At 40.0% G+C, this 25,110-nt stretch overlaps 1 protein-coding gene across 4 annotated transcripts in view; it reads right to left on the minus strand.

Annotated features, from left to right (window-relative positions):
- Nucleotides 1-25,110, minus strand: part of RAD4 (DNA repair protein Rad4 family) — a 46,901-nt gene that overhangs the window by 15,893 nt on the left and 5,898 nt on the right. The window contains exons 5-12 of one of the 4 annotated variants that reach the window (XM_088977541.1): nucleotides 22,787-22,879; nucleotides 22,572-22,679; nucleotides 20,818-20,867; nucleotides 17,932-18,149; nucleotides 17,370-17,781; nucleotides 13,034-13,364; nucleotides 12,725-12,919; nucleotides 12,470-12,622 (exon numbers count right to left, since the gene is read on the minus strand). In XM_088977541.1, coding sequence (XP_088833667.1) covers nucleotides 12,470-12,622; nucleotides 12,725-12,919; nucleotides 13,034-13,364; nucleotides 17,370-17,781; nucleotides 17,932-18,149; nucleotides 20,818-20,867; nucleotides 22,572-22,679; nucleotides 22,787-22,879 — 1,560 coding nt within the window. Of the gene's footprint in view, nucleotides 1-12,469; nucleotides 12,644-12,724; nucleotides 12,920-13,033; nucleotides 13,365-17,369; nucleotides 17,833-17,931; nucleotides 18,150-20,817; nucleotides 20,868-22,571; nucleotides 22,680-22,786; nucleotides 22,880-25,110 lie in introns of all 4 variants that reach the window. The other 3 variants (XM_088977540.1, XM_088977539.1, XM_088977538.1) reach the window with 3 other exon arrangements.

Raw genomic sequence — 25,110 nt, forward strand, 5'->3', positions numbered from 1 at the left:
TAACTACCAACTAACACTGACATAACTAACAAAGAATACATGTTGTGCTGCCATACAAACACAGTGGGGACCACAGCCGTGGGGTCCACATCAATGTTCTCTACAAGCACCTATCTAATCCTAAGGGGCAAAACCTTCGTAATGATCTTATACAGACTATTTACTAGACTGATTGGTCTATAATCCCTTGGATGTGTTGCTTCTCTCTTCTTGGGAACCAAAGCAATGAATGTGGAATTCAACCCCGAATTAATCACTCCTCTTCTATGGAACTCATCAAAGACTAGCATTTAATCTTCTTTCAAAATCTCCCAGCAGTCCTGATTAAATGCCATCGCAAAACCATCTGGGCTTGGAGCCTTTGACCCATCCATAAAATACTGCCTCCTTTACTTCCTCCACCTCAAACTTTCTCTCCAACCATTCCCTATCTTCTAAACTTAGGTTTGGCCGTTCCATCCCCTCAATCCACACCCTATTACTTAAAGGTTTTCTATAGATAGATCTGAAATGGTTTGCAAACGCCCTAGCAATCTCACCCTGATTAGATAAAGTGATCCCCTCCACTTCCAAACTTGAGATAAAGTTTTTCCTTCTTCTCCCACTTGCCAAAACATGAAAGAATTTAGGATTCCTATCCCCCTCCTTCAACCATTTACACCTTGACTTTTGTTTCCAACTAATTTCCTCCTTGAACAAGCCATCCTCCAAATGTTTTCGCAATTTCCACCTTTGTTCTTTGTCCTCATGTGTAATACAACCCCTCCCCTCCCTCACATCCAAATCTTCCAGTTATGCAATCACAGCTTGCTTCCTTTCTTCTATCTCTCAAATTCTAAATTATCCCATTCCTTAATTTTACCCTTCAAGAATTGTAGCTTCTTATGGAACCTCATCCCATTCCAATCTACAATAGGATCACTCTCCATCCACCAATCCTTGACTTTATTAATAAAACCCGGGTGATGTAGCCACATATTTTCAAATCTGAACGGGGCAGGCCCTGCATTTCCCAACTCTTCCTCACCAATCATAATAGGCCAATGGTCTGAAGTACCCTTGGAAGTGCCCTAGAAGTCAAACTACCCCAATGTTCCTCCCAATCTACTCAGAAAAGAAATCTATCCAGCTTAGAACAGATGGGATTCACTTGTAGGTTGGACCATGTATAATTACTATGCGCTAACAAAATCTCTTTGAGCTCAAGAACCTCCACAAATTGATTAAATTTTCTCATGCATGTAGTCACTCTCTGTTTAGGATTATTTGTTTCTTCTGTAAACCTAATTACATTAAAATCACCTCCTAAACACCAAGGTCCATCCCACAATCCCCTTATATCCCCCAACTCTTCCCATAGATTCCTCCTCTCTATAATCATTAGGCCCGTAAACATTTGTTAACACCCACTCGAAACCATCCTCCACCTGCCCAAACTTCAATGAAACTGAAAATTGGCCTATCAACTCCTCCCTTGCTATGCAAACCTCATTCTTCCATAATGTTATTATGCCCCCTGCAGACCCCCAAGAAGGATGACTTGTTGGGACAATGAATCCATGTTCTCTTCATTTTTGTGTGGACCCCTAGTAGTGACCAAAATTGCTAAATAAGAGTATGAAGCAGATCAGATATTAGATCCCATTCGCTTCATAACACACCCTAATGCTAGGAAAGGAGTTGTAGGTTATGTTAAGGGGTGATAATGCTGAAGACTAGCAGAAGATTTGAATGATGTAGGAGTTTTTGTTCCATTGCTTATGCCTGGTTTTTTTTTATCAGCAGAAAAGGAATTTTATTAATGAAAGATCAGGAATTACAAGATCTGGGGTGTAAGTTCCACCCAAATCAACAAAGATTACAGATTTGCCCAAAATATTTGCTGTCTCACAGCCCCTTGTTTGGCCAGAGAATCTGCCATTCCATTTTCTGTTCTTACCCACTTCAAGGAAACACTCAGTAATCAGTTCCCTTGTTAGTTTACAATTTCCCTGAATTTATACTTGAATACCCAAGGAAGCTGGGAACCATTTCTGGTCCATGAGATTACTACTTGGGAATCCCCTTCCACCTCTAGATTGTGGAGGCCCAGTTTTTACACAAGCCTTAACCCCTGCAGTAGACTAACCAGTTCAGCTGTCAATGAATCGCTATGCTCCAAGGGTCCTGACTATAGAGCCACCACTGTACCCTCTTCATCTCCGAAGACACCCCCTACCCCTGCCAATCCCCTATTACCAGTGAAGCTCCCATCATTATAAAACTGGAGACAGGGGGCTTCCATTCCATCACTGTCCTTGCCTTGTCTATAGCTGATAGTGCCACCTCTTTCAAGGTTATCAAGATATCATTCAGTAAAAAGATTTTGAAATCATCCAAAGTTTTCACCCAATGTGCAGCTTTAAGCTTAACTAACTCAAGGATTTCTGTCTGGGTCCTACTCTTGTCATTGAAAATTCTCCAATTTCTTTCTTCCCAAATGGTCCAAACCATCACTGCTCTTGCCTTGTCTATAGTTGATAGTGCCACCTCTTTCAAGGTTCTCAAGATATTATTCAGTAAAAAGACTTTGAAATCATCCAAAGTTTTCACCCAAATGTGCAGCTTTCAGCTTAACTAACTCAAGGATTTCTGCCTAGGTCCTACTCTTATCATTGAAAATCCTCCCATTTTTTTCTTCCCAAATGGTCCAAACCATCACTGCTCTTGTTGCTTTCCAAAGTAATCTTCGTCATTTTGTTGGCTGTCTCAAGAAATGACAATCAAAAAGGCCTGCCGCATCCTAAGGAGGAATTCATCTGAACCCAACTAGTAACATAGTTGCTCCCAAACATAACGCACAAAGGAACAGGAAGTAAAGATATAGGAAATAGCTTCACCACTATTCAAGCAGAGAGAACACATGTGAGGGGATAGGCATCTATTTGGCCTTCTTTTCTGTAGCACATCACAGGTGCTGATTTTCCAAGAAAGATCTCCCAACAAAGGGCCTGAGTATTAGGAGGGATAGGCTTGCTCCAAATTTCTTTCACCGAGAAGTTCACCCCCAAATCATTCGATTGTGTTAAGAAATTGAAAAAAGAGGCACAAGTGAAGAATTCATTCGATGAAATTAACCGCACCCTATTGTCCTCCAAAGTTTGATCCAAATAAACTGACCCATGTTTAGCTAATAAAAGCATAAAAGAGTCACACTCTAAATCCCTAAGCCCTCTTCTAAAGCCAAATTCCCAACTTAAACCCAATTCAGAGAAAACACAAATTTTGATATAGGTTCAAGTTTGTAAGTGGAGAGTGCATAGAGCAAAGGGAATTGGATTCTCAGAGGATTGTCCCCCAGCCAAATATCCTTCCAAAACAAGGCTTTTAGACCATTACCCACATCATACCGAATAAGATTGAGAAAGATGGGATATACCTCATAGATTGCTTTCCAAGGAGAGGTTGAAGTTGCATTAAAGGCTACCTTTGCCTCCCAGCCATTGTCCGATTGCCCATGTATACTTTTAATAACCCTATGTCAGAGCCTTTTGCTTTCAAGTGGGAATCTCCACAACCATTTCCCTAAAAGAGCTAGATCCTTCTGAACCAAGTTACCTATCCCAAGTCCCCCCTTTTCCTTCAGCCTACTAACCTGTACCCAGTTAACCAAATGATCCTTCTTTTCAACCCTTGGTTCCCATAAAAATCTCTCATAATCTTTTTAGCTGCCTAGAAATCTTAATAGGGACCCGAAAAATAGAGAGAAAGTATACCAGGAGATTTGCTAGAGTGGCTCTGAACAAGGTTTCCTTCCAATGAGATATAATTCCTTTTTCCAAGAGGCCATTTTTTTCTAAAACCCCTTAGTCCTTGGATTCCCACCCACCGGGAGACCCAAGTACTTTATGGGCCAGTTTTTAACTTCACAACCAAGCACCTCAGCTAATCCACCAATAACCTCCTGCATGTTAACACCTGCAATACAACTCTTTCCCCAGTTTATGGTTCTCCTTTTATGGTTTGTTTGTTAACTTTTTGTTTGGAGTTTTTTCTTGCCCTTTTGTATTATTCATGGATCTCCTTATTCATTCCCCTTCTGCACTATTTATTTGGAGTTGTGACACACACCTTCATGGATTATGTTATTCCGGAGTTCCAGGGGGATTTTATTGAGGGAAGGCAGCTGGTAGATGGGGTTCTAATAGCAAACGAACTAATTGACTCCTGAATTAGGAGTGAAAGAGCTGGACCGTTGTGTAAAATGGATCTTGAAAAAGCCTACTGTTGACAGGTGTATTATATGTACTGTGCATAGGTTTAGTACCCGCAGGGGTATTCTTATAATTTTGCAGTCCTATTGTGTTGTACGGCCAGTATAGTATAAATACAATGCTTCACTCAACTGAAGTAAAACTTTTGAGGCCTCAACTCAATTGCCGCTTCTTCTTCTTCTTCTTCTTCTTCCTCTTCCTTCCTCCTTTCTTCTTCTCCTGCTCAGCATGGTATTAGAGCAGAACTGTCCAGGCCTGGAAAACAACCAGCCGAGGTCTCTCTCCACTACTGCGTAGAAGCTTAGTCCTGATGCTCGAAGGCAAGGAAGAGGAAGCATTCTCTAGTACTGCTGCTAGTCTCCACTGCCGAGTAGGGTTCTGCTACAAGAAAGCTGATTGTTCAACTTCCTAGCGCAAAAAAAGGGTTATGCTACAAGTTTTTTCTTCTTCTTCCTTCATCCTTCAGCCTTAGGTGCTGGTAATTGGAGTTGCTCGGCTAAGAAGACTGTAGAAAACCATCCCAGATGTACGAAGGAAGGTTCTGATTTGAAGAGAAGTTTAAGTCCATGACTGTACTGCCTATTCACAGTTCGAGTGACCTAGGTACTGAACTGATTTTTTTTCTGTTTATGGTTCTCTTCTTGTACGACTGTTAATGTCCCAAAATCTGAGTAGGGACTGTCCCCCTTCCTCCGATTGTGTGCTGCTCTATTCTGCTCTCTAAGGGACTGTTGATGAACCCTAGACCCTAAGTGATTGTACAGCTGCCAGTGGATATCAGCCGATTAGGTGTAGTGAACCACCACTCATATTGTTGTTCCTACTGTTTTTTTTTTCAGCTGAGAAGCTGTATTAAAGTTGTAAAACTGTAGGTCATTCAGACCTGGTTACACTGCAAGTGCAATTCGTATATTGTTCTGTGGACTCCTACACAGTGTAGGTCGTACAACCTAGTACTGCTGCTGCAGTGTTTGTGCTTGGTTCCCTGTGAAACCGAAAATCTGCAAGTGCCTAGTTGTGGACTGTAGCAGCTCTGTAAGGCAGTGTGCCTTTGGTTTTGTGTACTTCGAAACCTAGAATCATGAATAGTGAAGATTCAGCTACATCCGGAATCTCCACAATGCTGAATAGAATGAGTGGGAACAGTGACCTATCCTTCCCTATGGCTGTTGTTCCTCTTGATGGGTTAAACTACCTAGAGTGGTCAAGGGGGATCAAGCTATACATAACTGCAAGGGGAAAAATAGGCTACATAAATGGAAGAATCAAAGAACCAACTTCTGGAAAGGCAGAACATGATAGATGGGATCAGGAGAACAGCATGGTTATGTCTTGGCTTTTGACCTCCATGCAACCGCAAATAAGGAGGAACTTCATGTGGGCTGAAACTGCAAATGAGATTTGGGAACAGGCAAAATCCACATATTCTGAACTTCGACACTATGCCAAGATTTATCAACTGCAAGCAGCTTCATCTACTTGTAAACAGAGGGAGAGGAGTTTATTAGTTTATTACTCTGACTTGACAACTGTTTGGAAGGAATTGGACCATTACCAGAATATTGATTGGAAGTGTGATGAAGATGCAAAACTGTACAAGAAACTTGTCTCACAGCAAAGGGTGTTTGCCTTTTTACATGGTCTCAATCCTATCTATGAATCCATTAGAGTACAAATTCTAGGTTCTAAGGATCTTCCTTCAATTCAGGAGGTCTATGCTCTTGTCCAGTCTAAAGAGAGCAGAAGAAACTTGATGAACAGCACCGGAGGAGATGCAATTGTGTTGGCGGCAAAGGGGGGTTCATCTACTAGTGGTGGCCCTTCTTCCAAGAGAGGGGATCTCCAGAAGAAAGCAGAAGATAAGGAAAATTTGTGGTGCACTAATTGTTAGAAGCCCCGGCACACCAAGGATACTTGTTGGGATCTCCATGGAAAACCAAAGTGGGCTCAAGATCTACCTAAGAAGCTAGGCTCAGATGTAATTAGAAGACCCGGGCAACAAGGTACAAAGAAACACCACATGGCCAATATGGTTACTCGGGAGAATCAGCCCTCCACTTCTACTGTGACTCAAACACCACATGGCCAACATAGCTACTCTGGATCTGACCCAAGGGAGAATATTGTAACTCCTTCCGTGACCATTTGGATCTTTATGGTAGAGCTATTCGCCAAATGGATGCTCCTCCCACCACCTCTTTTGCATCCACATCAAGTAATCCTGCCACAGCTTTCCATGTTGCTTCTCACGACCTTGACTCTCCATGGATCATTGATTCTAGAGCGTCAAGACACATGACTAGTATGTCTTCTTACTTTCAAACTTATCACCCTCTTTCTGGAAGAGATAAAGTGAGACTAGCTGATGAATCATACACTTCCATAGCTAGTCAAGGAACTCTCTCTCTTCCCCTCGGCCTTACTCTTTCTAATGTTCTTCATGTTCCAAAATTCCCTATGAATTTGTTTTCAGTCAGTAGTGTTACAAATTCCTTAAACTGTTCTGTGACCTTTTTCTCTTCCTATTGTGTGGTTCAGGATCTGGCCTCGGGGAGGACGATTGGTAGGGGATGTATGGTTGATGGACTCTATATGCTGGAGAATACGGCTGGCCTTCATGTTACAGAGTCTATGAGTCAGTTCAGAAAGAGTAAAATGTATTTGTGGCATTGTCGTCTGGGTCATTTGTCTTTTGAGTCCTTGAAAGTTCAAGTGTTGTGGAGAATCTAGAAGTCATACCTCAAATGCCATCAAATTCCTTGGGGGAAGATCATACTCACTCAGGTAACTTAATTCCCAACCTCCCTGTTGCTAATGATCTTGACCTTCCCATTGCCCACAGGAAAGGTGTTAGGTCGTGCACCACTAAACACCCAATTTCCAATTCTGTTTCCTATGAGAAAATCTCACCTTCATTTCGTGTTTTTCTTACCTCCATTGACAGTATCCCTATTCCCAAGAATATGGCAGAAGCTCTCTCAGTACCAGAATGGACGAAGGCCATGAAGGAAGAAATTGATGCTCTTCATAAGAATGGCACGTGGGAACTAGTTGATCTCCCTAAGGGAAAGGATCCAATTGGATGTAAATGGGTGTTCACTGTTAAGCATGGGGCTGATGGAACCGTGGAGAGGTATAAAGATCGTTTAGAGGCAAAGGGTTTTACTCAAGTGTATGGGGTTGATTATGCTGAAACCTTTGCCCCTGTTGCCAAAATGAACTCTATTAGAGTCCATTTTTCTCTTGCTGCCAATCTGAATTGGCTACATCAGCTTGACATCAAGAATGCCTTCTTGAATGGTGACCTTGAAGAGGAAGTTTATATGGTTCAACCCCCCGGTTTTTTGGCTCAAGGAAGTGAACAAAAGGTGTGCAAGTTGAAGAAGTTTTTATATGGGCTGAAGCAATCTCCAAGAGCTTGGTTTAGCAGATTTCATACTGCAGTTCAGCAAAGGGGATACAAGCAATGTCAGTCAGATCACACACTGTTTGTAAAAAGAGTAGAAGGTAAAATGGTTGCCCTAATAGTATACGTGGATGACATAATTGTTACTGGTGACTAGAAGGATGAAATTCAAAGTTTGAAGGACTTCCTTGCCACTCAGTTCGAAGTGAAAGATCCAGGACCCGCAAAATACTTCCTTGGACTTGAGGTTACCCGATCAAAAAATGGTATCTTCATCTCCCAAAGGAAATATGTCCTAGATTTGCTTAAGGACACTGGAAAGATTGGGGCTAAACTAGCTGACTCTCCCATTGACCCCAACCACAAGTTAAGTGACAGCCAAGGTGAACCTCTTAAGGATGTGAAGCAATTTCAGAGGCTTGTAGGGAGACTATGGTATCTCTCTATGACTCGTCCAGACATAGCATATGTTGTTGGTGTCCTCAGCCAGTTCATGCATGCACCTAGGTCCACTCATCTTGAAGCAGCGGAGAGAATACTACGGTATCTTAAGAAGTTCTCGGGTGCTGGCTTATTATTCCAGAAACATGGACATTTGAGAGTTGAAATTTACACAGATGCGGATTGGGCTGGATCTCAAAGTGACAGAAGGTCTACTAGTGGTTACTGCACCTTTGTAGGAGGGAACCTTGTTACTTGGAGGAGTAAGAAGCAAACCATGGTAGCTAGATCCAGTGCTAAAGCTGAGTATCGTGCAATGGCACACGGAGTAGCCGAAGGTATGTGGATAAAGAATTTATTGGGAGAGTTGGGTTTTCCAGTTGGTAAACCCATGACTCTACTCTGTGACAACAAGGCAGCTATAAGTATTGCTGCCAACTCGGTACTACATGATAGAACAAAGCACATTGAAGTTGACAAGCACTTTATCAGAGAGAAAATCATCACAGGCGAAGTATGCACTCCATACATCAGCTCTGAAGACCAACTAGCAGACATCTTTACAAAAGGGCTAAACCATTCCAGACACTAAGGTCTCTGTGACAAGTTGGGCATGATTGATATCTATGCCCCAACTTGAGGGGGAGTGTTGACAGGTGTATTATATGTACTGTACACAAGTTTAGTGCCCACAGGGGTATTCTTGTAATTTTGCAGTCCTATTGTGTTGTACGGCCAGTATAGTATAAATACAATGCTTCACTCAACTAAAGTAGAACTTTTGAGGCCTCAACTCAGTTGCCTCTTCTTCTTCTTCTTCTTCCTCTTCCTTCCTGCTCAACACCTACGATCACATAAATTGGGGTTTCTTGGATAATATACTGAGGAAGAATTTCACCTCCAAGTGGAAGAATTGGAAGAAGGCGTTTGTTACAACTCCTTCATCCTCAGTTTTGGTCATTTCAGGAGTTCAAGGAGTCTAAGACAAGGTGACCCCTTGTCTCCCCTACTATTTCTTTATGTGATGGGAGTTTTGGGAAAATTGGCTCTGGGAGCAGTATCGAGTGGTCTTTTGAGGGTTTTACGGTGGGAGAGAACAATTTATACATTCCCTTGCTACAGTTTGCAGATGACTTGGTTTTCCTGTACAATGCTTCTCAGGAGCAACTTAATTTTTTGATGGCAATGCTATGGTGGTTTGAAGTAGTCTCGGGACTACGTTTGAATGTGCACAAAAGTAAGCTGGTAGCAGTAGGTGAGGTACAAGATTTGCAACTCTGGGCTGATTCCTAGGGTTTCAAAGTGGACAAGTTCCCTTTAAAATATCTGGGAGTGCTCTTGGGTGCCAAATGCAATGCTAAATCTATTTGGGAACCAATTGTGGAAAGGATTGAGAAAAATCTGGCTGGATGGAAAGTGAGGTACCTATCAAAAGGGGGTAAGATTACTCTAACAAAGAGTGTTCCGTCTTCTTTACCTGTTCATCTATTATCGCTATACTCAATTCCAGCAAGGATAGCCTCTTAGATTGAGAGACAAATGAGAGAATTCTTATGGAGAGGCTGGAAGGATGGTAAAAAAAGTTCATACAGTCAATTGGGGAAAGGTGTGCAAATCAAAGAAGAATGGGGGATTGGGTATTAGAAGATTTCAAGAACTAAACCTAGCATTACATGGCAAGTGGTTTTGGAGGTTCGGACAACAAGGGAGCTGTCTATGGAAAAGAGTAATTCAAGCAAAGTACAGGACAAGAAATGAGGGGTAGGATCCAGGAGGGGCAAATCAGTTGTTTGGTTGCTCGATTTGAAAAGGGGTTGAAAAGAGCTACAGTTCTTTTAGCAAGGAAAACAAGTTTAAAGTAGGAAGAGGATGCAGGGTTCGGTTCTGGATGGATTGCTGGTGTGGAAACAGCTTGTGAAAGGAGGATTTTCCAGATCTGTTTGCAATTGCAGTGGACAAGGAGACAAAAGTGGCTGATTATGTGCATTTTTAAAATGGTGATCAGGTTTGGAGCCTGCAGTTTAGAAGAGTTCTGAATGATTGGGAGATTGAACCTTTTGGGCAGCTACTTCAGAACTTGTATAGCATGCAAATTGATTTCAACTCAGAGGACAGAAGATTGTGGTCAGCAGATAAAAGGGGTCAGTTCACAGTAAAGTCTTTTTATAATAAATTGACTCAAGAGGACATGCAGGATTTCCCTTGGCATATAATCTGGAGCAAGCATATCCCTTCAAAGGTGCCTTTCTTTGTTTGGTCTGCCTATCTCAACAAGATTCTTACAAAAGATAACCTGATCAGGAGGATAATGGCAATTGACTCACCTGTTTACATGTTATGTAATGGAGTAGAAGAATAAGCTGACCACCTGTTGCTATATTGCAGTTTTACATACAACATATGGGTGAAAATCTTTGGCATATTTGCCATTAAAAGTTGCTGCCATGCAACAGTAGAAGTTTTTGTAAAAGGCTGGTGGATACAAGGTCTGAGTAAGAGAGGGAAAAGTCTATGGAAAATGGTCACAGGATCTGTTTTCTGGTCAATTTGGCAGGAAAGAAACTCAAGGCCCTTTCAAAGTAAAGGCTGTCAAGAAGAGGAAGTGTGGCAGAAAATAGTTGGGAAACTTCTATGTCAAGGCGTCACCTAGGCGACTAATGGGCGCCTCGCCCAAACACCTTGACTTTTAGCAACTAGGCGCCCGCCTAGGCAACAAAAATGACAAGGCGGGCACCTTTTATAATATCATTTATATTGCTATATCTTATTAATGTATGTGTTAATACATTTTATTATATGCTATATATATATATATATATCAATTATACTTTGTTTTAATGTTTTACTATTGATATTTAAAAGATCAAAGGGTTTTGAGAAGAGAAAAAGAAAGAAAGAAAGAAAGAAAAGAAAGAGGAAAGACAGAATAGAATAATAAAGTTATTTTTTCTACTCTCTCTCTCTCTAATTAAATAAAACAGAAACTCCATCCTTGTTTTTTTTTCTATTTTACTTTCCATCTTGAATATTTATCATATAAAGTTGATAACCATCTTTAGCTGCTAATTAATATGAATTTTCTCTATTAAATACTTATTATAGTAGTATTATTTTTTAAAATAATGAAATTAATATATGTAAAATATTTTTATCTTTTTGATGTGATGATTTGCACATTTTTAGAGGAAATTTAATGTTCTTAATAAAGAAAATTGCTATTTTTTCAATTAACATACATGCTGAATGGTATATAAAACTAGGAAACTAGCCAAAAGTCATATTTTTATCGCCAAGGCGACGCCTAGGCGACTAGGCACCCCAGTGTCACCTAGACGCCTTGAAAACTATGCTTCTATCCTTGCCATCTGCACATCTATCAAGGAATAGTATTCCCCTTAGTTCTCTCTTTCAATTTGAAAACCTTTTTGTAATGACAAATGGGATAGTGATCTAATGTTTGTTGTATCTCCCACTGTATAGCCTTTGGTTGCACATGGATCATGTTGCTTTTTCTTAATGAATTAATACTTTACCTCTTCTCAAAAAAATGTGTATATCCCATCATTGATAAAAAAAAAAAAAAAGCACACCCGCTCCTTCCTCCCTAGGCTGGGGAAAAGTCTATCTGCTGGCTCCTAGTTGATTTATCTTTTAAATTCATTAGGTCTTCTTTCCCTCTTTTCAAGTGTGTATTTGATATACAAAGATTGTTTGGCATGGCAAACTCAAGGATCGCTTCCTATCTGTAGAAAGGAGTGAGCTTTTATGTTTATATTTGTTGGGCATTAGTGGGCTGTTACGTTTCTTTATTGGCCCTAATGGGCCTGTTACTTTTAAGACATTGTAACTGCTACCGCCTAAGAAGGGGCAGACATGTAGTTCTATTTTTTTATTACATAAAGTATAATATAGACTAATAGGGGTCTCTATCAAGCCCACCATCTCTTCTTCCCTATCTCTCTTCTCCTCTTCTTTCTACTTAGTTTTTGGTGCTGCAACTGTTTCTTTTCTGATTCAAATACATAGAAAGCTAAAATAATCATGACTGAAGTGTGTTTGGATCAACAACTCTATCTTATTTTCTTCTTGTAATTCATGTCCTTCCCATATCGATCATCCATTATTCTCTACCCCCCCCCCTTTCAAGCATCCATTTAGTTCCCTCCATCTGTCCTACGTAACTGGACAAATTTTCCAACTTTCCACTTGCATTTAAGTTCCTACCATAGAGAGATAACAGCCGTAAAATAGTAAACAAAAGACTACAATATTCATTGCAAAAAAAAAGACAACACTTACTGATCATTTATGTGATAAGGTCATTTTACTAAAAGTTAATAACATCTATGAGAAATAGAAAAGCTTGCACCTTTGGTACAACCCCATTAACAGCCTGAGGAAGGCATAATGGTTCCATTTGCCATTTTCCATAAAGTTCAAGAGTTCCTTCACTATTATCTTCATTACAATTACCAAACTCCAAATCTTGAGTTTTGACAAGTTTTAGAGAACGTCTAACCACCTGAAGAAAAGCACCAACAAACTGGCATTCATGAACTGTAACAGTGAAATACCATATGAATCCACATATTAATTACCACAAAAGTAGTCCCATGTCCCAGACCTTTGCAGGAAGCTCATTTTCTTTAACTTGCAACCCCTCTCGCAGCCACCTCTGTTTTGTTTGTAGCATCTGGACAGATGATCGAGGATAGACTGGATGACCAGAACAAAAACCAAGTATAGGGCCCTTTGGATGAAGTATCTGATACTTGGTAAGCCATCTTTCAATGGCATAAAGGTGATGATTTTTATATGCCTGAATTTAACAAAAAGAAAAGTACTGAAACAACCAACCAGGGCCAGGATGCAAAACCCATAATGTGATTATGATCTAGTTGTACACCATAAATCCAACTTTATTAGTTCATACCTGTTGGTTAGTTGGAAGAGGCTCTGTTAATGCCCTAGTTTCCAGCTCCATATCCTCAAGAACGTTCCTGGTAGCAATTGTAGAATTCTGTGTGGAAATTTCCACATTGATATTTGCACCATGCTCTTTAGACACTTCCCTACTGGACATTTCAGCCATGCTTTCATTGCTTTGAAGATCTTTTTGAGTTGAAGCACTCTCCTGGTGCACTTCCAACTGGACTACACCATCAGTTGCATGTGACTCCAGCTCCCTCAATGGTGCCAAAACTGTATCCCACCAATGTGAATTTATACGTTGTGATGCAATCTTGTACCACTTCATACAATACCTGAAATGTACGAAGAACATTTTATTGATTCTCATTATAATCAGAAACACAACATATAAGTTATGAATGTCTAGCGCAAGCTATACCAGCCTATTTACAATTATTTGCAGCAAATATCAAAAGAAAACCACAGTAAACAAGGATTTACAATCTTTTCAGAAAAATCCAATCATCTGTGGTATAAAGTTCATCACAACACCCCACCTAGAGACAAGCCACCATTTCTCTCATTATCCAAAAAAAAGGTAAATTACAACCACCCCCCTGTACTATGGGGTCTGTGATAAAGACCCCCCTGTACTTTGTTTTGCAACAAAGACCCCCCCTGTACTATGACCGTGAGACAAAAACCCCTTCCGTTATCTTTCTGTTGAAATCTGCCGTTGCAATATTTTTTAATCCCCATACTACCCTTGTAGACAATTGGGAGAAAAACACTTCATCTTCCCCGACCTCACGATACACAAACAGCAGTGGCGGTAACCCACATTTCTCTCTCTCTCCCCAGATCTCTCTTCCTCCCATATAGGGAGTGCTCCAAAACCCAAATGCAGCAGATTCTACAGAGTCCTGTTCTCTTCCTTTCCCCAAGTTTTAACAATTATTCCTTCAAATCCCTCCCTGGAGGCTTCTTATTGTCCATTGGACTGATGGAAGAATGGGAGAAGATGATGGAGACAAACTGGGCTGGGGGTAGCGACTGATTCGGCAGTGACAGAGGGCGCAACAACTGTGGGAAGGATCAGAAATAGAAAAAGAACATGAATAATAAAAGATGGAGAGAGAGAGAGAGAGGCCGGTGGTGGATTCGCCGCCACTGCAATCAGTTGCAGTGGTGGAAGTCGGTGACGGGTTCAAAGGCGGAGGCGGCAGTGGAAGTGGAGGAGGAGGGGTTGCTCTTCCGGCTGCTATTGGGGAGGAGAGAAGAGCCCAATTCAGTTAAGGAAGACGAGATCCAAGTCGGTTCGATCTTCTGACGAGTCTTGTTAGGAGCTTGGAATGCTGACTGATGGGATTGAAAGAAGCCCAATTCAGATGAAGAAGATTAGATCTGAGTCCCCCAAGGTTCCTGAAGAGAATTGCAATGAGTTCGGCGTTTGCAAGGAGAAGACAATTTCAACCAGTTATAGTAATGTGGGTGAGATTGGATCTCCTGAAAAACAAGGTTTGGACAGTGATGGGGTTGATGGTGTTGAAGAAAGTGATTGGGATAATGAGGACGATGTTGCAGAGATTGAGATAGAGAAGAAGAGCTTTGATGTTAAGGAAATTAACATGGAAGAACGGAAACCCCAAAATGCCATTAATGAAGAGAAGAAGGTTGATCAGGTCCATGAAACCTCAATTTCCACCTCTTCCAACTTCAATGAACAACCCACCCCAGTAGCAGACCGACCTGCAATTGTTGACAGTCCCGTAAAACCTCAGAAGGTTTTGGATGAAGAGAAGAAGATTCGACTGACTGATGAAGCACGAAAGCCCCTCTCTCCAATTGTGAATAAACAGCCACCCTCTGTTCCAAATCAGCCTGTAATTTCCCCAAGTCCCGTACAACCCCAAAAGGTTGTGAACGAAGAGAAGAAGATTGCACAGGTCAATCAAACACCGAAACCCATCTCCCCAATTCTGAATAAAAAGCCATCACCTATTGCAGACCACTCCCTAATTGCCCATAAATTTGCAAAACTGAAAAGAGCCATGGATGAGGAAAGCAAGCTTCAACGGGGCCATGATAAACCGGCACCCATCTCGTCAAATGTGAATAAGCAGCGACACTCTGTTTTTGTTCGTCCTGTGATTGATCAAGATCTTAGAAAATCACCTCCAAGTAAGTCATCTCCAATTAAAGTTTGCTGATATTAGTTCCTGGTTTCAGGTACTATTTTTCTTTTGGTTTTGTATCTCACTTCTTCAAATTTGTTGGCCTTTCATGGATGAAGCTTCAGAAGTAAACAGTAAACCAGAAACCCATGGAAAATTACAAAGCATTGGTGAGTCTCTCTTCTGATTCATTTAGTAAAATTCTCTTCCAGGAGATGATGAAGAAGAGCTTCTTCCAGGATGTGTTGAAGAAAGGAAAATGGAAGCGGCCCAAGGATTTGCAGAGGATTGTCTTGTACGACACCCTGGTGGAACCCCATTTGCAGAGGTAGAGAACAGCAGTGGCGGTAATCCCCAATCTCCCTCTCTCCCCTTATCACACTGCTGTTCGTGTATCGTGAGGTCAGGGAAGTTGAGCAGTGTTTTTTTTATTACAAGGGTAGTATGGGAATTAAAAAATATTGTAACGGCGGATTTCAACGGAAAGCTAATGGAAGGGGGTTTTGTCTCACGGTCATAGTACAGGAGGGTCTTTGTCACAAAACAAAGTACAGGGGGGTCTTTGTCACAGACCCCATAGTACAGGGGGGTCTTTGTAATTTACGAAAAAGGAAAAGATTTAAAAAATTGGTCGATTAACAGGCTCAAATTCAGACCTGGGACATTACGCACTCATGCAAGTTCAGAAATGTGATTAGAAAATGGTAATGTCTAAAACTTCTTTGTTTGTGTCTATACAAAATAGTAACCACCTTTATAAATCTACCTATGTTTAATGAAATTCACCATTTACCAAAGGCCTCTTTATCTCCTAAATCCCCGTGCTATAAAATTTGTTAAATCTTCTCCAACAATTACCGGTCCAAGGTGAAGGAGGACTAAAGGAGAACTTTTATAATTCTTCAAGGGCAACTTCAACCTCCACCACATTAGAGTCCCATAGGAATGTGCTACAACCAGCCTTCCAGTTCCAGGATTGCCATGATAGTAACAATCAGAAGTTATCTCTATCCTCTCATTTTCCTTAATTTCTTTGTCTTAAGGCTCCTATCTGATTAGTTGGACCAAGGGTGAATTCAAGCACAGCCCCAAGAGTTAAACAGCTACCTTAAGGTTTCGCCCTAACCCAAGCTATAAACTGTTAAATCCAAGCATAAATCAGGTTAAGTGGGGGCATATTTGCTCAGGTTGTAGTGCTTTATCCTAAAAGAACACATTAATTAAAGTTTGGAAAGACTCAAAACCAACCAGCCTAAAACAAACTCTCCAGGCCATTAAACATCTTTATGAAAGCATACAAAAATATAATCCCATAGTACGATGTTGGGCTGGGATCAGGTCAACCCACCCTAATCCAAGTCCAACTCAAGCATACATCAGATTTAAATTTTCTAACCCAAGCCCAGAAATGCTCTCAACCAACCCAAACTAATGATATAGAGTCAGGCTGGGATGGTCAAGACTTAGTCTCAATGATGGAATGGTTCGAGTTTTTTTTTTTTTTTTGATAAATGAAGGATTGGAGTTTATTGCTAACCTTGAAATTCTTTACTGAGCCTATATAACATATATACAAACCAACTTGATGGGGAGTATTGAGAGAATAGCTAATATGTTATTTATGGTGTTCTATTCTCATTTAGATCAGGGATATACATGTATTTTCATTATTACTTAAATGGGGTAGTTTAGGAAACACAATAAGTTCTTAAACAGTATATATATACATATTTGCTTTCAGTTATTACCTGGCCAACTGGGAGATTTGAGTTTTCTCTCAGTCGGAAGGTACTCTCTTCACATTCTTGCAATGTTCTTTCTCTTCTCTCTTCTGCTCTATTCTTTCTTTCTTTATTATCTGTGTACCATATACAGATTTTGCACAGTTAGAGAGCCTAAGTCATTGAGCATAGCCTCTCATCGATCTTTATACTAATAAAAGTAAATTACAAATAAGCCCTCCATTTGTATAAAGTAGAAAAAGACAAATTTTCCAATTAAGTAGCACTTGTCAACAGATGAGATACTTGCCCAATCTCAGAGGTTCATAACACAACATTGAAAATAAAATAACACCTGTACGATCTTTCATCTCAAAAATCTATTGGAATTGATATTGTCATTTAATTTACCATAAAGTTATAAAAATGAATGAAATTTACATAGAAAATTAGGAGGCAAAACCTGCGAGTCACATCTTTGGCCCCATGCCCAGCAAAAGCAACTGCATATCTCAGAGACGTTCTGCAGGCGGTTACTGCAGCTTCTACTTTGTGCTCACCATCAAGAAATGCATTGGCAGCATCAATATGCACCCACTTCCCTGTCAAGTTTTCTCCATTACAATAGACTTCTGCCCAATGCAGTGGAGGTCCTACTTTTCTTGATCCAAGTGCAGTAGAGACTCCTTGGGAAGAAACTATGGAATCTTCAGTTTTAATTCTTTTCAACCTTCTCAATGAAGGAAAACCTGATGTAGTATGCAGCTCTTTTAAATCTGGGCCTGCATCACTCTCACAAATACCTGCTGCAGTGGCAGAAAGAGCCATTTCCAATTGTAGCTCAAACTCTAGATCGCCTTTCCTCTTTGAACCTTCTGCTTTTTTGGTAAGACATGATTCAGTATTATCATTGCTTGCCTTCGAATCTAAAAACCCAGTTATGTCATTCAACTAATCAGGAAGTGCAATATCACTATATCCATTGGTCTTGAATGTTTAGTTTCTTTCTGTGATTTCACATTTACCTTTATGAGAAGATTCATAGGCAATGTCTCCTTTGGGCGTTGTTTTGTCTAATGATAACTGAATGGGAGAGGGAGACAATGCAGCCTGATTCAGCCTGGAAACCATCAATGTGGAAGAATTAAAAATCCCCATCTCCTTCCTAGTTGCATCTTGGTTTGAACAGCCAGGCATGTCAACTTCTGGTTTAAGAGAGGCCACATCCAGCACAGACACGAACCTGAAATATATTCACAATTGCGATTGTTGTACTGCTTTTGCTAAATTGCAATATGTACTTCAGATTACCTTTATTTATTTATAAGTTAAAAAGAAAATCAGCAGACAATATTCTAGATTCCCAAGTTCTTATTACTACTAAGCATAGTATTCAGGTATCATACACATATTGACATCTTTAACAAAGCAAACCAAATTTTGAACTTTTTTAAAAACACAGAAAGAATACATGGATTATTCAGGAAACTATAATAATACAGATTTGCAGAGTTAGGGAGACTCTTTGGTATCACTTCTGATTTTTAGGTTGAATCGGTGCTTCCCAGAAAACTACATCTTCTCTTTTTGGTCCAGCATTAAAGGGGCTCAGCAAATGCAGTAGCATCTTATGGTCTATGCTGCCTTTTGTGATTATATGGACAATATGGTTGGGGTGGAACTGACATTTTTTGAACACAACATTTCCTCTGAAGATCTGATCCTTAGAAAAGCAGTAGGTACTCTTGTGTTTGTTTATAAGTAAAGCAGTACTTATATCATGGCTTTCAATGTAGCAGCTTTTCAAGGAATGTCCCGGTACTTGTTCTTTTTGTAAAGCCTGACAATACAGAACCTCTATGTACATGAAAACCAAAAAGAGATAAAACCAGTGTGTATATGTAGACAAACACACACAGTTTACCTTCATCAAAAAGATTAAAAATCTGAAATTGGGTTGCCCACAGTTTGGTTGTACAATTCCAGAACTTCACCACTTGCCTCATTTCTATATTTTTAGTAGTTTCAGTCTTTATTAACTTCTTCTTTATCTTTATGGTGAAAAATTTTGTTTATAAGGTGTTAAAAACAAGTAAGATTCATTTTAAACAAGTCTTCTGATTTTCTTTTTTTGACTAAAGGTAAGGTAAAAATTTGTTAAATCAGAGATAATAATACAAGAGGGTCCCCTCGAAATTATCTTTTAGGTCAAGACAGCATGGATTTCAAGCCATTACAAATTCCAGAAATTCCCAGAACCCAACCTAGCCCCCAGTTGGGTGGTCTGAAACCCCTTGACAGCCGAGACCCAAGACAGGAGTTTTCCAAAGACAAAAGCAATAAGATCTTCTGAATCTTTGCGTGTGTTACAGAAAATCCTTTTGTTTGTCTCTGTCCATATAAAGCTAATAACAGTAGCCAGAATGGTCTCCCAGATGTTTCTTGCGAGCTTTAACAGTCCCTGCAGCTCCCAGCTATTCAGCAGCTCCTTCACAGTGCTTGGCATGACCCAGCTAATACCCAGTGCTGAAAGAAAGTGATTCCTTTTTTTCTTTTCTTATCAATAACTGATCAAGCAACTAGGGCTGAATTGCTTTGGTGAGTCAGAAGTTGGGGGTGCAAATGTGCAATTACGGACAACAATGGTAATATTTTACTGAATTGCTATGGGCCAATTTACATTGGTAACTCTTTAAGAGCTGAATTGCAGGCCTTGGTTCAAGGTTAAAACCGATGACGTTGAAAGGAATGAAGGATAAACTCTTTCTTTCATCACCTAGTGGGTGAATGTATTGTTGCACAGTTCTCTTTTAGTTAGTTAATAAAATGGTTGGTTACTGATAAAAAAAAAAAAAAAGGAATGAAGGATGTGCAAATAGAGGAAGACTGTGAAACAATAATCAGCTGGATGAGAAGTCAAGCATGACCCCTTGAAATTTCAGGTTGATGGTGAGATTGGCACATCCTCTAGCTTTTGTATAGCTCATTCAATTCGGTTCCTAGAAGTGCTAATACATTGGCAGATTCTTTAGCTAGGGCAGAGGAGGTAAGAAAACAGCTTTAATGAGGTTACCCAGGGCCAGGTTGTAATCTGTATTTTTTATGGTAGTTTTGGCTCCTTCATTTTAGGGGCTAGCCCCGTACAATTGGGCCTGCTGCCCATCTTGGTGAGCAGTTAGGTATTTCAGTTTTAATGAAATGCTTCAGTTATTCATCAAAAAAATATAACTCTTTTTTTGATAAATAATATATAGATAACTAATCAAGCAAGTCTGTTAGTGACATAAAGAAAAATACTAGTACATCAGAAACATAGTGCCAAGCATCTCAACAGAAAAAAGCAGGCTATCTACCTACCCCTACCCCAGACAATGGGGGCATGTTTCAATTATTATGATTATATGAGAATTACGAAGAGTATGAATTGACATTCCTACACCATAATTGATAGATGATAGCCCTAGTTTTCTTCACAAACTCTAGTTAATGGAGCACTCCATCAGGAGTCCATCCAACATCCTAATTTCATCAGTGAACATCCCTCGTACAAAACAATCAACTTTAAACTAGACCCTAATTCTATCAAGAAATCTATCCTAAAATTATTCCTAATTGTATAGAACTAAAACATTTTTCAACTTTTTTTTGAATCTTTTCCCCTATTCCATAATCCTTAATTCCTTATACCCTAGCTCACACCTAAAATACCTACCAAAAAAACCATAGTAAGCTCATTCATGCTCCATTCATTGTAACAGGTTTTGCATATTTATCCTGTGGAAGATTGCCTACATAATCAACAACCATATTCTATAATTTTTCAGATTCACATCAAAAGAAATGGTCATAAAAATCACTATTTGCAAGGGTCCCATGCTGTGTTCATTGCCAAAAAAGCAACAGTGTCATACCGGGTTGTAAGATCAAGAGCTCTGAATAGTGCCACAGACAATGCAGCAACCTGCAAAATGGATAAACCTGTAACTTCCCAAAAAATGAAAAAAAACAAATTTTTTAACTTCTTCCACAATAAAACATTCTCAATCTCTAACCTTCCTACAGAGACATAGCAGTCACCCCTAGCAGAGATATATGCACAGAAATACCATCCCTGATCAAAACATATGCACGTGCGTGTGTGTGTGTATGTGGAAACACCATTGTCATCAGAACCTTATTAGTATAAGGTATCGATGTCAATAGGTCGGAATCTGGTTCGGGACATGATGCATCAGTCCCATTCCAATTACTAATCGGACAAATATGAAAGATGCAAAACCGAACCAATTATTAATTGGGACAATCAGGTCTGGCCTGATTAGACCCAATTATACATTGCACCTATAATTACCAATGATAATAACAATTTAGAACTTCATCTTGATAACATAACCTTAATAAAACTGAAACTAAAATAGTAAACTGTTTATATGTTGATAAAATGTGTTGTTATGTTTATGAAATTTACTCTTTTAGATATAAAATATAACAAAAACTACAAAAAAAACAAGAGACCTTTATATATTATTAACTATATAACCAATTCAGGTCTGAATCAGTTCGGAACAGCAAGAACCGGTCCTGATCCAATGACTAATCGGTACAAAATCACAGAACCAGAACAAACATAACTGGTTCAGTCAATTCGGATCTGTCAGGTAGATCCAACCCATTGACAGCCCTATGATTAGGTATTCCAATCCTACTTGGGGTGAATAATGAGTAAAAACGTCCAAGTAAAGCAGCATGTGGATTCTTGGCCAGTTTAAGAAATACAATAGAACAGAAATGCACATTCTGGCTAAGGAACCTTCAACTCAATGAGATTAATGTAAATTTATTAAATGTGTATTTGAGACTAAGCAAGGCATCTGGCTAAGTCTAAAAGGTGCTTAATATCAAAGACTAATGTGACAATCATTATGAAACATAATTTGAAAATAAGATATCATCAATGGTTATCATGAGTAAATGAGTAACACAAGCAGCTCCAGTTTGTAGTAAAAATGGGCCTTCTTGAGAAAATGTAATAATGTAATTAGTCAACTCCAGCTTAAATTGACCTTATTTGTTTTAAACAAAATCAAAGTTTCATAGCTCATCAATACATAGTTTGTGTAGAATTACATGATTATGATTAATTATTCGTTACATTAGGCTGCATGGTGCTCTATTCAGGTGACCTGCATTTGATCCATTAGGTTGTTATGTTTCACAGTTCATTGTTTCTAATGTCAATTTGCACATAATGACACTTGACCAGTTGACCCAACCATCTTAACCAACTTTCTCAAAATTTATCACCTTTTGCAGCTCACCCTAAGTTCTCTGAATACATTCATTTCTAATTTGAAATAGTTTATTGACCTTTATTCCCAATTGATCATTGGTCATCTTCAATGTTCCACACAATTTTTTTTTATCAATAACACACTTCAAATGTTCCATACAATTATTGTATAAAAGAAAGTAGAGAATGGACAAGAATGCTAGTAAAATCAGCACACACATCACATGAATTATGCCCTAACAAGACCATCATTGCTTCAGGAGACAATGTCGAGTGTTTGCCAGGCCGATATTCTTCAGAAGTAGATAAACTATAAAATTCAGTAATTTAATATGTACTTTCAGTTGCATGATATTAGAAACAAGATCAACATACCTCCTCTGCTGTCCCTGCACGTGTTTCAAGAGCATGGGCAAGGGCAGCCTTAAAGGATCTATCTGAATCTGAACTGCTTGGGCCTTTAAGATGGAAATTATCATGGAACTGCAGATATACATAAGCATCCATAAGGAATCAAAATAATCTATAGGAATAACATCAACAAACTGAAAGTGAAATTAACTAGATTTTCAAATGGAAATAGCACATACCCAACTGACAAGAGGTGCCAATACATTAACAGTCAGTTTTGGGACTTCTGCTATCCTCATTAGGTGTTTTGGAAGAAGTGAAAGTAATGAAGCCTGACATAAGAAAGTGAATCTCCTTAGAACTAACATATCATGCAAACCCTGTATTACTTGGTGGATACAAGAGATAAAATTTAAAAAAGAAAACAAATTATAATAAAATTTTCAGAGGAATAGTCATTGTTTATGAACCCAAAAAGAGTTTGTGCCACTGCCACCAAAGGACAAAGTCAACCAGTCAGATATGGATTGCCAACTAAAGACATTTTTCCTCATTTGGTAAACTATATACAAAAGTGCTTAATGTAGATTGCGAACTGTAAAAACAAAGTATCCATAAAGCTGCAAAATCCTTAAAAGAGATTAATGGAATTATGAAGAATCTTGCATGAGGAGTTGCAGATGATGTCTCCTTGGTTGAAATGAAAAAACATGATCGACTTCCAAAAAGTAAAAGACATGCACATGTACAAGAAAAAAAACAGATGTGACTGAGTTCATGTGAACTAGATATGACTGACAATAGTAGATTAGAAGAAGAAAACGCCTAAGTCGCATCAATATTAACAAAAGAAGTAACTGTTGAGACACAAATAAAGGGAGTAGAGAGACAAGTGTACAAGAAAAGGCCACGTCAGCCTTTAAGTAATGTAATTGACAACCAACCACTAGAACAAACTAAATAACAAACTGGACAAGTGGAGAGGCTGATATAACAGAATTTAAATAAGGAAAGAAAGCCAGAAGAGGAATTATTGATTTTGGGAATACAATCTCTCTCTCTCTCTCTCTCTCTCTCTCTCTCTCTCTCTCTCTCTCTCTCTCTCTCGCAGTGCCAAATCGGGAAGGGCAGGAAGAACGCAGTCACATCAGTCATCGAAGCGGATCAAGAACGGCAAGAATCGAGTTTCCCGTCTTCGCAGGGGGAGATCCCACGTCCTGGCTTCTGCAAACTGAAAGGTACTTCGATTACCATGATACGCAGGGACCTGATCGTGTTCCATTAGCTTCCGCACACCTGGAAGGGGAGGCAATCGCCTGGTATTAGTGGTACCGGCGACAGCACCCAAGAGCCACATGGGTGGACTTCACTGATGCCTTAACCATGAGATTTGGAGCCTCGGCTTTTGAAAACTATGATGAAATCCTCGCTAAGCTACGACAGACCGGCTCCGTCCAAGATTATCATATGGCATTCGAAAGGTTAGTTGTGTGCGTGCAAGGGTGGCCAAAAAACGCACTTGTCGGCAGTTTTGTTGGTGGACTCGGGGAAGAATTATGGCTGGAGGTTAAAGCCATGCAACCCACCACCGTTCTTGACGCACAGCCTTAGCTCGACTCCATGAAGACAAACTGAATCGGGCAAGAAGGATTAATCGACCTTTGGGAGCTGCGGTTAGATCAGGTATACCGAATCCATAACCGGGTATCTTGGGTGTACCGGAGTCCAGACCAGGAGTAGGAATCACAAGCAAGGAAGCCAACTCTAGTTCAGGCCCCAACTTAGCCAAGAGGTTAACATGAGCTAAGATGCAAGCCCAACGAGAAAAGGGCCTTTGTTATGCATGTGGAGACAAATTTGGACCGGGCCATCGCTGTAAGATCCCGCAAGTATTCTTCCTTCAACCCGAAACCGAAAACGTCGAGCAATCAACAGACATTGATGAGCCAGTGGACAACCAAGAATGGGGGCAATGGACAAAGGAATACCCGGAAGTATCCCTACAAGCCTTGACCAGTCTTGCCTCCTCTCAAACTATGAGAGTAACCAGACTAGTACAAGGGCGCCATGTGTCGGTTCTTATAGACAGTGGCAGCACTCTCAACTTCATTACCCAAACATTGGTCAAACAACTAGGGATTCCGGTCCAACCATGTACAGCATTCCGGGTGCACATAGCTAATGGGAGCAACCTGGTGTGCGACAGTACGTGCACAGGATTAAAAGTGAAGATACAAGGACACGAGTTCAAGGTAGATCTACATCCCCTGGAAATCAGTGGAGCATATGTAGTTCTCGGAGTCCAATGGTTAAGGCAACTAGGGCCGGTGATATGTGAATGGGCCCGTCTCACAATGGACTTTCAAGTGAGCAGCTCATAGGTGCATATTCAAGGACAGTTGTCCAAGGATCCAAGACCCATTAGTTTCGCCACCCTGAAAAAACAGGCAGCAGACCCAGCCCACATCATTTTAATGCAGATAGACTCCCACAGGGACGGTCCAATTCTAGCCCAAGGAAGTAACTCCAGCAGATCCGAAGAAGCCCACATACAACTACAGCA

This window comes from Nelumbo lutea, chromosome 3, assembly GCF_056320005.1.
Source record: "Nelumbo lutea isolate HS-2025 chromosome 3, American lotus-T2T, whole genome shotgun sequence".
NCBI lineage: Eukaryota > Viridiplantae > Streptophyta > Magnoliopsida > Proteales > Nelumbonaceae > Nelumbo > Nelumbo lutea.